Consider the following 13112-nt stretch of genomic DNA (forward strand, 5'->3'; position numbering starts at 1 on the left):
GGGTTTTTTTCTCTTTATTTTACCGGATGCCTGATACCTTCATACATTAATTTGTGGGTTATTTTGTAAAATTTTCTTTACGAAAAACAAATAATGTGTAAGCTTCTAAAAAAAAATTTTTTTTAAAAATACATTATTTCAACAATACATTGATCGTGGAATAAAAAAAAAACCTGCTAAGACAAACCTTAGATAAAACCTTTAAAATATTCTTACCCTTCCCTGCTCAGAATTTTGGCATTCTGCAACTGAATCTCAATCCATTTTGGTCGCTGTTTTTCAATGCTTTCAAGAACCCTTTGTGCCACTTCTTTGGGATCACATTTCTTTTTTCCAATTGTCCTTTCCAAACATTCACAAACGGTAGTTAGCTTCTCTTTACTCCGACTAGAAAGTTTAGAGCCTGTCATATGTTCTATGGTGTTTCCATCTTCTAGTATTTGACAGATAATACCAATTACGTTCCAAACGAGTACTCCTGTTTCTTTTAGTACGGAGTACTGTTCCGATATTTTTTGCTCTGAGAACCAGTAGAAGTACTTTATTGGGGAAGGCAGGCAGGCAATAATTGAAGGTAGCTTGCTGATCACAAGTAAGACTGCTTCAGCTACAAGTCGTGTAAAGCCTTCAACACAAAAAGGAAATAGAACAGTTAATATTTTCTCTGCTGTGTTCAGGTGACTACAATTTCTCAATAAGTTGTACAAGAAGAAACATATACTGTATCTTGTGAAAGGTAGGGAAAACTATTTGACTGTGTACCTTGTCCTTTCTCAGTTTAGTCATCTCACCACCTGCTACGACCACTATATGGATCTTAAGTGTGCACTCTCAATTAATCACATGCAATTATACCTGAAAAAAAGTGAAAGCCCACAACCATTAATTTCTTCTCTAACATTTCTAAAAGATGTCAGAGTTTAACATATGCTGTGTAAATATAGTCTTAAAAGAAAGACAAAGGACTAGAATCACTAAGTTTCCTTAACCTGTTAAACGAGACATTAACCGACTGTAAGTTAACACCCATTAAAAGTAATGCTGTATTCACTAAATCAAATAACGTGACATTAACAAAGTTTTACTCCTGTAAAATGTTTCACAACATTGCTTTTGTACAAGCAAATCTAATACAATATATTAAAATCAAGATGTGGTTAAGAATGATCCAGTTGACAAAAAAGACTTGAACTGATCAAAGGCTTAAAAAAAGAATACTAGTGCTGATCAGAAACTGGTTAAACGGTCCGGTTTTACATTGGTATCCATGTTCTTTTATATATTTACAAGTAAACTTGAAGAAGTGGTAACATGGTGGAAAAACTTGTAAATGGAACAAATAGTTACAGTATGTAAAAAGTAGAAAGAGAGCTCTGGCAGAATCTCTTCAAAGTTAAAGATTGGGAAGTTAAATGGTGGATTGATTTTAACACTAGTAAGTGATTAGTTTATATTTCAAAAAAGAATACGAAGGTCTCGAAAGCTCTGCATACTATAATTTCCTTGATGAAAGGCTCTTATGTTGATCCTTTATAAAGGCATTTAAACCTAAAGCTAATCAAACTATGCAAAGCCTCTTCTTTAGCCTGTGTATTCCAGGAGAAATATGGCGTCTTGGGATGTGCACTAGAGTAGCTAAAATCATCAACTCAACTTTCAGCAGTGACAGCCCAACATGGAATATACAGTAGGAAATACACTAATACCATTATTAAAACTCATAAAATTACATATTCTTCTGAACTCAATATGGACATGCTGAAGAAGGTAAGATGGGCAACAATAGAAAAAATAAGCCATTAAACATTATAGAACTGTATGAAATTGTACCTACATGTAGTATAAATAAAGAGAATATGAAGCAATTATTTAGTTATTCATGAAATTAAGTGAAACGTCAACTTGTGGAACTTATTCTAACTACATGTGTTATGAATGTGGCTAAATTAGAATTAAATATATTTCACTGCTATTAACAATATGAAGTATCTGTACCACATGTGCAGGGTTCAGATTATTCTCCAGAATTAATTTTGCCCTAATCAACCTGGAAATGTTGAATTTACAGTACAAAAGACATCGTAAACCTCACTGAGGTCATCATTGAAGCAGTTCAGTAAGGAGGAATGGGCCAAAATTCCTCAAAACCTATGTGAGAGACTGACCAGCATTAACTAGAAATGCTTAGTTTAAGTCATTGCTGCTCAAGGAGGTGCCACCAAGTACTGAATCTAAAGGTTCACATACTTTTTCACACATGGATATTGAATGTTGAATAATTTGTGGATAAATACATCTTGAAAAAGTATCATGTTTTTGTGTCATTTGTTTGATCGGGTTATCTTTTATATTGTTATCTATTATTCAGACTGAGATTAAGATCTAATAACATTTTAGGTTTGAAATATGTGGAAATCCTAAGGGGTTCGCAAACATTTCCTCACCACTGTACACCACTGAGTAAATCATACTATATCTCAGAAAACATTTATATGGTTATAGCAGTTGCACATACGTGTGAATTTTCTGCTACGACCATAATCAGCTGATAAATGTAAGGATCTGATAATTAAAAAATATATATCAGACACTTCTTAAACATAGTAAGCGGACATCTGAAACGCCTCTAGTGCCCTTACAACCCCCTTTTGCATGTTGTACCTTTATGTTGAGCAGCATCTGCCGTTCCTTTCCATGCCCATCTCCTGCTTGTTCCTGTGAGGGAAGGGGCATGCCATATTGTAGGGCAGGGGTGCGCAAACTGGAGGCTCGCCCCCCCCCCAGGTGGGGCGCAGGAGTTTCTAGGGGTGTGTGGCGGTTACAGAGACCCGTCGCTCTTCCCCAAGGCATTTAAATTAAATGCTGGGGGAGGCATGAGGCCTCTGTAACTTCTCTTACCTGCTCTCAGCTGGCTCTTCAGTGACGCGTCGCCATGACAACGCGGCATCATCAAATGACAACGCGGCATCACATGACGTCATATGATGCCGCCGAAGCCAGAGAGCGGGTAAGGAGAAGGGGCGCGCAGACAGGGGGGCGCTAACAGAAATCTTTGCGCACCCCTGTTGTAGGGAATACTAAACGGACATGAATTCTGCTTCTAAGGGTTAATTTTAAAAAAGTGTCCTTTTTGAGTTAAACACGGTTACATTTTCTTAGAAAAAACTACAATCTAGTTAAATTGTTGGGGAGAAAAGTGGGATTGCATCTTTGAGCATAATGCTATGATTAAGTAATAATCCCTGAAGAACAGGGCATTACTGGCCAATAATGCCCTGGCTGGAAGAGTTGAAGGACCGAGGCGAAGCCGAGGGACTTTAACCAAGCCAGGGCATTATTGGCCAGTAATGCCCTGTTCTGAGGGGATTTATTACTATTATAGGCTAAATGTAGGCTTATTTTTAATTTTTCATAAAAAAGATACATTTTTGTAGTCATATTGATTTTTATCAGCATGATTGTCTACATTCTTATGCTTTTACTGCAAGTTTATTAAAAGTAAATTGTACATATACACAGACCCCTCCACACACACACACACACACACACACACACACACACACACACACACACACACACACACACACACACACACACACACACACACACACACACACACACACACACACACACACACACACCAGCCCCCCTCTATACACACAAACACACACTGCAACCCCTCCTATATACACAAACACACACTCTGCAGTCCCCCCTACACACTGTGCAGCCCCACTCCTCTACACCCACAAAACACACTGCAGCCCTCCTCCACCCTCTACACTCTACACTCTACACTCACAAAACACACACAACACACAGCAGCCCCCCCTCTACACCTACAAAACACACTGCAGTCACACACACGAACAAAACAGACTGCTGCCCCTCTACATCTGTAAAACACACACCAGCAGCCCCCCTCTACACCCACTGCAGTCCCCATGTAAACCCACACACTGCACACACAAAACACTCTGCACCCCTCCTCCACCCACAAAACACACACTGCAGCCACCCCTCTGCACCTACAAAACACACACTGCAGAGACACACAAATCAACAAAACACTCTGCCACCTCTACATCCACAAGACACACACCAGCAGCCCCCCTCTTCACCCACTGCAGCCCCCTGTAAACCCACACTGCAGACACACGAACAAAACAGCCCCCTGTAAACCCACACTGCAGACACACGAACAAAACAGCCCCCTGTAAACCCACACTGCAGACACACGAACAAAACAGCCCCCTGTAAACCCACACTGCAGACACACGAACAAAACACTCTGCATCCCTCCTCCACCCACAAAACACACACTGAAGCCACACACACTGCAGCCCCCCTCTACAAGAACAAAACACACACAGCAGAAACATACCAACAAGACTCTTCTGCCCCCTTTACACCCACAAAACACACTCTGCAGACACACAAACCTTTCCCTTCACTCTCCTGTGCGGAGCTCTCTGCAGACAGGGTGGGGGAGGAGTCAGTGCCTTCTGTCCAATCACCTCCCCTGTCTAAGTGCAAATTGAACTCTTTGTGAATGAAACCTGAAAGCTGATTGGCTGAAAAACTTGTCAAGCTGCCAAAAATTCCGGGCCATTACTGATTGGTTAAAATTCCGGGCATTATCCAATCAGAGAGCAGGGATTTCAATAATGCCCTGAATTTACCGGCTTTAGCCTATAATATTATATAATGGTCTCCCACTATAGTGTTTACACTGGTAGAGAAGGAGTTATGCTACAGTATACTTTGGTCCAGAATGTTAGAAAAGAAACAGAGCAGTAATTGGTAATATTTAAATATATGTGCTGTACATTTCTAGTATAAATGTAATTTTTTTTAAACGTAAACTGAAGAATACTGAGCTGAAAGTAATTGCATAATGGTTTAAAAAATGTTTTATGAATACAGGACTACAGAGATAAGTATTTAAAGCATTTTAGACAACTGCAGCTAACTAGCAAACACAAGGCGACCCAACTAAACTTGGAATAAACTTGTAAATCACTGGGATATGCAAATGTCTATTGAATATACTGTATCTTTTATAACTGAAACAGGGACTTACCCCTGTTTAAATAAAGCAGCCTCCGAGCTCTGAGAATCCAGCAGAGAGATAGTTAATTGCAGCCACTCAATTAACTAGTCTGCACCTGGACTAATGAGAGCTCTATAAAAAGCCGCATGTGAGACAGGAGAGAGATTCCTTAGCTCACATTTGGGCTGACATAAGGAGAAGGAAGACGGTAGAGATTTCCTTAGCCCACAACTGGGCTGACCTGAGGAAAATATGATATCTTGATGCACACAAAAGGACTGTATGCTGACAGCAAGACAAAGGGACAAGACCTCTATACCTGGACACAGAGAGTGCCATAGCACACAAGGATGCTGACCCAGGAGAGCAGAGAGGCTTTCCCCTACAGCTACAACAACAGAAACAGATAAGAGGCTTTCTTGTTGGACGTGTGTGTGTGTGTGTGTGTGTGTGTGTGTGTGTGTGTGTGTGTGTGTGTGTGTGTGTGTGTGTGTGTGTGTGTGTGTGTGTGTGTGTGTGTGTGTGTGTGTGTGTGTGTGTGTGTGTGTGTGTGTGTGTGTGTGTGTGATATATATTTATATTTGGGGTGGTAAGCAGCTTAGCTACCCACCCAGTTAGAAAGGGCTGGAGTAAAGGTGTAGATATTCTCCAAAACAGAGTAGGCCTTTATTTTGTTTATTTTGTTTTGAAATGTTTGAATGTTTTGCCTTGTTAAAGGAAGAGGCACAATACAGCCGGGATTTAATTTCACCCTAATCGGTCTCCATTAAATATACTTCTGCACATATCTCTTACAGTAACAGATTGGCAGTATGTTTTTTTTTTTTTTTTTTAAGAAATGTCAGCTACTGAACTAAAATTTCTGAAAAAAACTTCACAAGACTGTTGTGATTTACGTCTTTATAAAGATATGTGATGTAGTTATTTGGTCTCTATTGCATTTTGTTATGGCTGCTTACTAGTAAAGAAACACATTAAAGTGTGTTCTATTGCAGTGCACTTCAGATTTTAGGCCATAAGCTTATTGTATTGTAATTTTAGATACATTTAAAGACTTACAAAAATATTTTATTTCAATATTTCGCATGCATTTATAACATCTAAAATATACATTCATCTCTTTGGTTCACCATCAACCAGGTTACTGTGCTGGACTTTTGTTCATTATGTACTATGTTTTCCGGGCACCTCACAGTTTCTTAGCTTATGAGTGCTGACATATTTGTATGTTTATTGTGATGTGCTCAAGCAGAAGGTGTTTGCGGGGAGGTACATAGGACCCGGCACCTTCCAGGGTGTGTTCCCTTCTCTCTCACCTGAGCACCAATTAATCAGGTACCATGTAAAAGGCAGCACAGACAGTTTCATGTGCTGCTGCTGTGCTGATCCGAAGGCCCACATACACAGACAGCCCTGTGAGAAACTGCAAGGAGAGCTGCTGCTTGTCCACGGGTACAGGGTGCAAGGTGGGGAAAGAGCTTAGTTGTCCCACATTTAGTCAGCACTCCCCAAAGTGGAGTTATGTTCTTTTTGTTTATGTTTTGTTCCTGATTTGTACCCTGTAAATAAACCCCCTATGCACCAAACTCTCTAAGTTTGCTGCCTTTGATCTGGGACATAATCTTCCTATCCTCCAATAACTGGGAAGTCTCTCCTGCTGCATCTCACTATGCCCTCCCTATTGCTTTTTTCATTTACTGTTTCCTCACTCCTTTGTGAACGTCTCTGTTCTCTCCAACTTCCCCACTCCCCACTCCACCATTATTTATACACCTCTCTCCCAATAACCTCTTTACCCCTCAATAAAAAACACCCACACAAATCCTCTATTCACACCCTCTATCTACTCCTTCCTGCTGCTGTGGATCTCCCCTAAGCCTGAACCCAGACATACACATCTGCTCTCACTCATGCCTCCCTGCCATCTCTTCCCCTGTAAATGGTGTTAACCTTCTGATTTAATACTGACATATATATATATATATATATATATATATATATATATATATATATATATATATATATATATATATATATATAATCTCAACCCCCTTATAACGCTGTGCTTGTGGTCCAAAGAATCACATCGCGTTATAAGTGGATTGCATTACAAATAATGTACAATTGTATGCATTGTACTATAAAGTATTTAAGATACCAATAATCGTGTTGTAAAGTATTCATAAATACGAAAATTGGGAGCCACGCTTGCATCACATTATAAGCGTATTCGCGTTGTAACGGATCGCATTATAACGGGCTTGAGCTGTATATATATGTTTCAGTGTGAAAAGATGCACTCAGCCGCCCAAGCAACAAGTATGAAAGGTGCAGGAGCGGAGTCCAAGGATTGCCAGTTGAAGAGCATTGCAATAATACTTACTTTCCTGAGATTTCTTCAGCTTTCTTTCTCTGGGTATAAAGTTCCATTTCTCTGGGAGAGCTTTGAGCAAACTTTCAGTAACATTGTTCTTGTGTAAACAGGATCCAGGGTTGTCCATAAGCTCACCAGAGTGAATGACTGAAGTTATCTGTTTCACTACGCCTTTGACAGATTTCATTAGGATCTTCTTTAAGTAACGGATTACCTTTGGCACAGGCTCTCTGCAAGAATAAGCTTGAAAAAGAAAAGTGATCGGTTATTATTTGATCTGAATAGAGCAAGCATACACACCAAGCCTTAAAGTTGGACCTGAAATAAAATGAAGCACAGCAAAACACTGATAAAACTTACTGTAGTACCAGCAACAAACAAAAAAAGGTCAACATTGGCCCAAGACCGTGCCTGCTTTAAAGTGCTTACAACTCCATTATATATATAGATAAAATGTGCTAAACTTATAAATAGAAAGTTATTTGGACCTGGACAGGACATGTAATATTCTGCTTCAGTATAAATTATGTACACAAAAATATTGGTTTAAAAAAAAGCTACATAGAAAGAAAATTTAAATATTACCTAGAAAAAGCAGATGTAACCCTAAGCACTACACACATTACATTACATCAATGTGTTTGAAAAATCTACATTGATCTTACTTACAAACCAACAAAGAAGTGATCTGCTTCATTTCCCTTATTTACACACCTTTTATTAATATATTATATTAGTATTCATAATTACGTATTACTTAATACCATACTATGAAGTGGTTCCCAAACCTTTTTACATTGTATGCCCCTGCTATAAAATATTTGTTTCGCGAACCCCTAATTAAAAAATCTTATTGTCTATTCATCACACTATTGCTAACAACACTGTTTGACCAATCACTGGCAATATAGTGTGCTAAACACGTCCTAAACACACGCTTAATAAGTCCCCAAACTGCACTTCAGGGTGAGCAGACAGCATGGGTGGTATAAATATATCTACAAAAAGTGCTCTTTGAGAGAAACAGACTAGACCAACATCCAGTGTACAACAATCTGTGAGTATAAATCAATAATATGAAATATGTAAGATTATTATACTGTATATATCTATTTTTAATGTAAAAGCGTATACCAACAGAATACAACAATCGGATATGTTACGAAATTCAAACGTAAATAAAAGTGAGAAACGGGAAAAATTATAAACTAATGAGGATATCAATATAAAAATAAAAATATGTCCATAAAAAATAAAATAAAAAGTCACTGTTCTCCTGATGGGTTGGAAAGATGGACCCCTTCCCCTCCTCTTTTTCCCTTGGTTATTACACGGATTATGCCGCTTCCTCGATTCTGGATCTCCCTGCCAGCATACCCAATCTGGGGCAGTATTGTGTATTCACCAGAGCAGACCAGCCCTGCTTGTGCTCAATGGTGTTCTTGGCGATACCCCAGAAGTGACAATCTTGGAGAGCGGAAGTGATGTCACCGAATTCCCCAAGGTAGCTGCACACGGAAACGCTGTGTATATGCTCATATGGAGGACCAGCAGAGAGTAAATATAAGTAGGGTGACCACCCGTCCCCCTTTTGCCGGTACAGTCGCGGTTTTTCGAGAGCTGTACCGGTTTTCAGTGTGTACCGGAAATGTCCCGGATTTTCTCCCTGGTCCCGTTTGTTTTGTACTGTAGATGCGGTGCGCGGTGACCGCGAGGATGCGGCAGCCCGGCCGGTGAGTATTGTTTTGAATTTCAGGGGGTTGGGCTTCTAATATGCCGGGCTGCAGGTGATTGGCTGGAGGATGCCGGGGGCGGGGCTTTCTCCGCTTCCTCACACGATCCCCGCGGCCCGTGCGGACAGGGAGGTGGGAGCGGGGACAGCCGTTGGCTGTTTGGCGCTTTTCTCCCCTCTGCCTCTGTTCCCTGTGGCTGCTGCTCGAGGTAGAGAGGTAGGCGCGGGGGGAGCAAGGTTGGCGGGCGCGTGGATGGCTGGAGGCGTGCGCACTTTCCCTCCCTCGCGTGCGCACTTTCCCTCCCTCGCATGGGGACAGTGCGGGGTTGCTGTTGGGGAACTCCCTGCTTCTGCCCAGGCGCGCGGCCTTATCCCCGATAGGTGGGAGAGAGCGGAGCCAGGTCTGGCGGGCGGGTTCTCCCCCCGTCCCGTCCACGGGCTCGGCTAGCAGTGACTTCCGTCGCTGGGGGGCGGTGCAGGGGGAGGTGGGGTGTGTGTGTATCAGTGTGTGTGTGTGTGTGGTGTGTGTTTGTATCAGCATGTGTGTGTGTGTTTGTATAGGTGTGTGTGTGTATCAGCGTGTGTGTGTCAGTGTGTGTGTGTGTGTGTGTGTCAGTGTGTGTGTGTATCAGTTGGTGTGTGTGTGTGTGTATCAGTGTGTGTGTGTGGCTGTGTGTGTATCAGTGGGTGTGTGTATCAGTGGGTGTGTGTATCTGTGTGTGTGTGTGTGTGTGTGTGTATATCTGTGTGTGTATGTTTGTGTGTGTGTGTGTGTGTTTGTATCAGCATGTGTGTGTGTGTTTGTATCAGCGTGTATAGGTGTGTGTGTGTGTGTATAGGTGTGTATCTGTGTGTGTATAGGTGTATGTGTGTATCGGTGTGTGTGTCAGTGTGTGTATCAGTTGGTGTGTGTGTGTGTGGCTGTGTGTGTGTGTGTATCAGTGTGTGTGTATCAGTTGGTGTGTGTGTGTGTGTGTATCAGTGTGTGTGTGTATCTGTGTGTATCAGTGTGTGGGTGTGTGCATCAGTGGGTGTGTGCATCAGTGGGTGGGTGTGTCAGTGTCAGTGGGTGTGTTGGTGTCAGTGGGTGGGTGTGTATCTGTGGGTGTATCTCCCTCTCCTTGTCTCCCTCACCCTCACCCTCCCCGCCTCCCTCACCCTCCCCGCCTCCCTTACTCTCCCCGCCTCCCTCACCCTCCCCGCCTCCCTCACCCTCCCCGCCTCCCTCACCCTCCCCGCCTCCCTCACCCTCCCCGTCTCCCTCACCCTCCCCGTCTCCCTCACCCTCCCCGTCTCCCTCACCCTCTATGTCTTATCTTAACTGCCGTATACCTACACCGAAGTAACCTATCCTGTTTTCTTCCAGATCTGACTCAAGTTTCACGCGGAAGACAGGTAGGGAACACCTCCTCTCCAGTATAGTACCTTGAGGGTCTGCAGATCAGGTAAGATCCCAGGTGGGATTGCTGCTTTAGAAATTGTGAAGAGGCGGCATCCTGACACTGGTTAATGGGTTCAGAATCATTCACATCTGGCTTTTTTTTTTTCGATTAGTGAGGTCATCCGACGCACGCGCACACACGCACGTAACAAGGACTAATTGTAGTAAAGTGTAAGTGTACTACAATAAATAAACTGTTATGTAAAAAAAAAAAAAATGTGTCCCGGTTTTTCATTTTCAAAATCTGGTCACCCTAAATATAAGACACTGCAGATTGCTCTATGAGCTTCATTCTATCCTTTTGATTGTAAGGGCATTACCTATTTTGCCTCATTAAAAGTGTTTGTGAATTCAATATTGTGCTATGGTGGCTCTATGTGCTTATATTTTGTAGAATGGGTGGTATAGCTGTCAATTACTGTGGAAACTTAATTGCTGCTGTGGATGGAAAGCATTATGGGGAGCGCATTTGGAAGCTCCTACTCTAAGTTAAAGCTATATCACTCAGGCTAGGGTGCAGTTTGGGGCCTTAATAAGTATGCAGTTGCCACACTGGTCAGGAACCCACTATACTGAGTGGGATCCTCCATTACACTTTTTTTCTGGTGAAACCCTTGGAGACACAGAGTCCCTAGGGATTCACAAACACCCTTGTTGGGAATCACTTTTCTACTGCATGCATTACATTTTTATTTTATTTGAGAGGTTACAGATATCAAATTATGTTCCCCTTTTGTTGAAGTGATATTCGTATCCTTGTTAGCCAAGAAATCAATGGCATTGTTTGTATGTTGTGATAACTAACTTTATCACATGGCTTCACTTTATTCACGCATAGGACAGCCAATTCATAGCTTCCCAACAATTCTATTCAGGTAAACACAAACTGCACTGGCATAGCACCACATTTTCAAAAGAAGAATGCTATTTCCTAATAGTCTTGAAATTAAGATGTTTGATGGCTAGATGTATGTGATGTCTTTTCTTGCTACTTTATAGTCTGGCACTTCACTCCATTGTATTTTATAATGCTTAATAGTCCATGTTATATACCATTGATGTCCTCCATTTCATTTCATATATCTCATATAAACTGCTTCCATTTCTGAATGTCTACATGAAATCTCCATTTTCTCCAAATTTGCTCCTACTCTTCCGTCACATTTTTGCAATCGACTACAGTAGAAATTCATTTCTGGATATGGTTAATGAACATACCGATTCAGGATTATTGTGGTGTACTACTGTACACATTTCTTTTTAGCAACAAGTTGCAAGTTAAAACCTTTTTTAGTGATGAATTAATATATGATTAATATTGGTAATGTACTGCACTCTGTAATGCAACACTCGCGTGCTGCATTGTTTTTGGGTTTTGGCCTTATGGTTTTATCCTCGTACAGTAGCACTGCTGGAAATATCTGAATGTTGAGAAGTGTTGGATGAGTTTGTCAGAAACACAGATTTTAAATAGATTTCTTCAAAATACCCTACTTGTATTTGTGTATAGTTGTTTATTCTTTATTCAGACACACAAAAACCCTGCAAGCTCTAACCCCAGCACCCACCACATCACATATCCAGTATATTTGTGACAAAGGGAATGCTACTGGGCATGGCCAAATGTATACAACAAAAAACAAAAGTGCCCAAGGCTATATCCAATGTGACAAAATACTGTATACATAGTTAAATGCTTGAATGTTTGTATTCTCATGTATGTCAAGTATGGGTCATGTCGTTTATTTTACCTCTGCAGTGGAAGGAGAAATGTCTCAAATAGACCAGTCTTGCAACTGTCTTTTTTTGTCATATTGGATTTAGCATTGGGCACTTTTTTAAGTAGCAGGTTTTTTCACGCACCTCGCAAGACTGGTCTATTTGAGACATTTCTCCCCCCATTGTAGAGCAGGGGTGCACACATTTTTTTGCTCACGCACCCCTACCTGCTCTCCCCTTCTGCTCGCATTCCCTCCCCCCCCCCAGCTTTCCTCTGACGTCACGACATCATGTGATGTTGCGTTGTCATATCGCCAGAAGCCGCCGGAGAGAAAATAAGAGAAATACAGAGGCCTCGCGCACTCCCCTGGCATTTTATTTAAAGGTTGTGGGGACAAGCGTGGAGATGAGCGCAGGGATGAGTGCGAGGCCTCTGCAAGCGCTGCGCCCCTCACCCCCAGAAAATGTTGTTGCCGCCCCCCAGTTTGCGCACACTTGCTGTAGAGGCTAGTGAGAAAATTCACAGGTAGTGTTAGGACCTGCATAGTGGTCATGCTGTGAACTGGCTGCAGGCTTATAACACTTTGGCTAAAGGGTTTAACTAAATGACCCTTACTTATGAAAATAAATATTTAATTATGTATTTTTTGTCACATTAGATGTAGCATTAGGCACTTTTTGTTTGTTTTTTTTTGTATTCTTTATTCTCTTTAATTATCAACTCACAGTAATAATTAGATATGTGGCCTACTTTTGGCCTGTTTCTTTTGAACTTCCTCTTCTTTTTCCCTAT

At 41.4% G+C, this 13112-nt stretch overlaps 1 protein-coding gene across 6 annotated transcripts in view; it reads right to left on the reverse strand.

Annotated features, from left to right (window-relative positions):
• KIAA0825 (KIAA0825 ortholog) overlaps positions 1 to 13112 on the reverse strand; it is a 440138-nt gene that overhangs the window by 204849 nt on the left and 222177 nt on the right. For all 6 annotated transcript variants that reach the window (XR_012800113.1, XM_075593181.1, XM_075593165.1 and 3 more), the window contains 2 exons: positions 7437 to 7670; positions 217 to 625 (listed from right to left, as the gene is read on the reverse strand). Coding sequence is in view for 5 of the 6 variants with exons in the window: in XM_075593181.1 (XP_075449296.1) it covers positions 217 to 625; positions 7437 to 7670 (643 nt within the window). In the remaining variant the exon portion in view is untranslated. The remainder of the gene's footprint in view (positions 1 to 216; positions 626 to 7436; positions 7671 to 13112) is intronic.

Source organism: Ascaphus truei, chromosome 1 (genome assembly GCF_040206685.1).
Source record: "Ascaphus truei isolate aAscTru1 chromosome 1, aAscTru1.hap1, whole genome shotgun sequence".
NCBI lineage: Eukaryota > Metazoa > Chordata > Amphibia > Anura > Ascaphidae > Ascaphus > Ascaphus truei.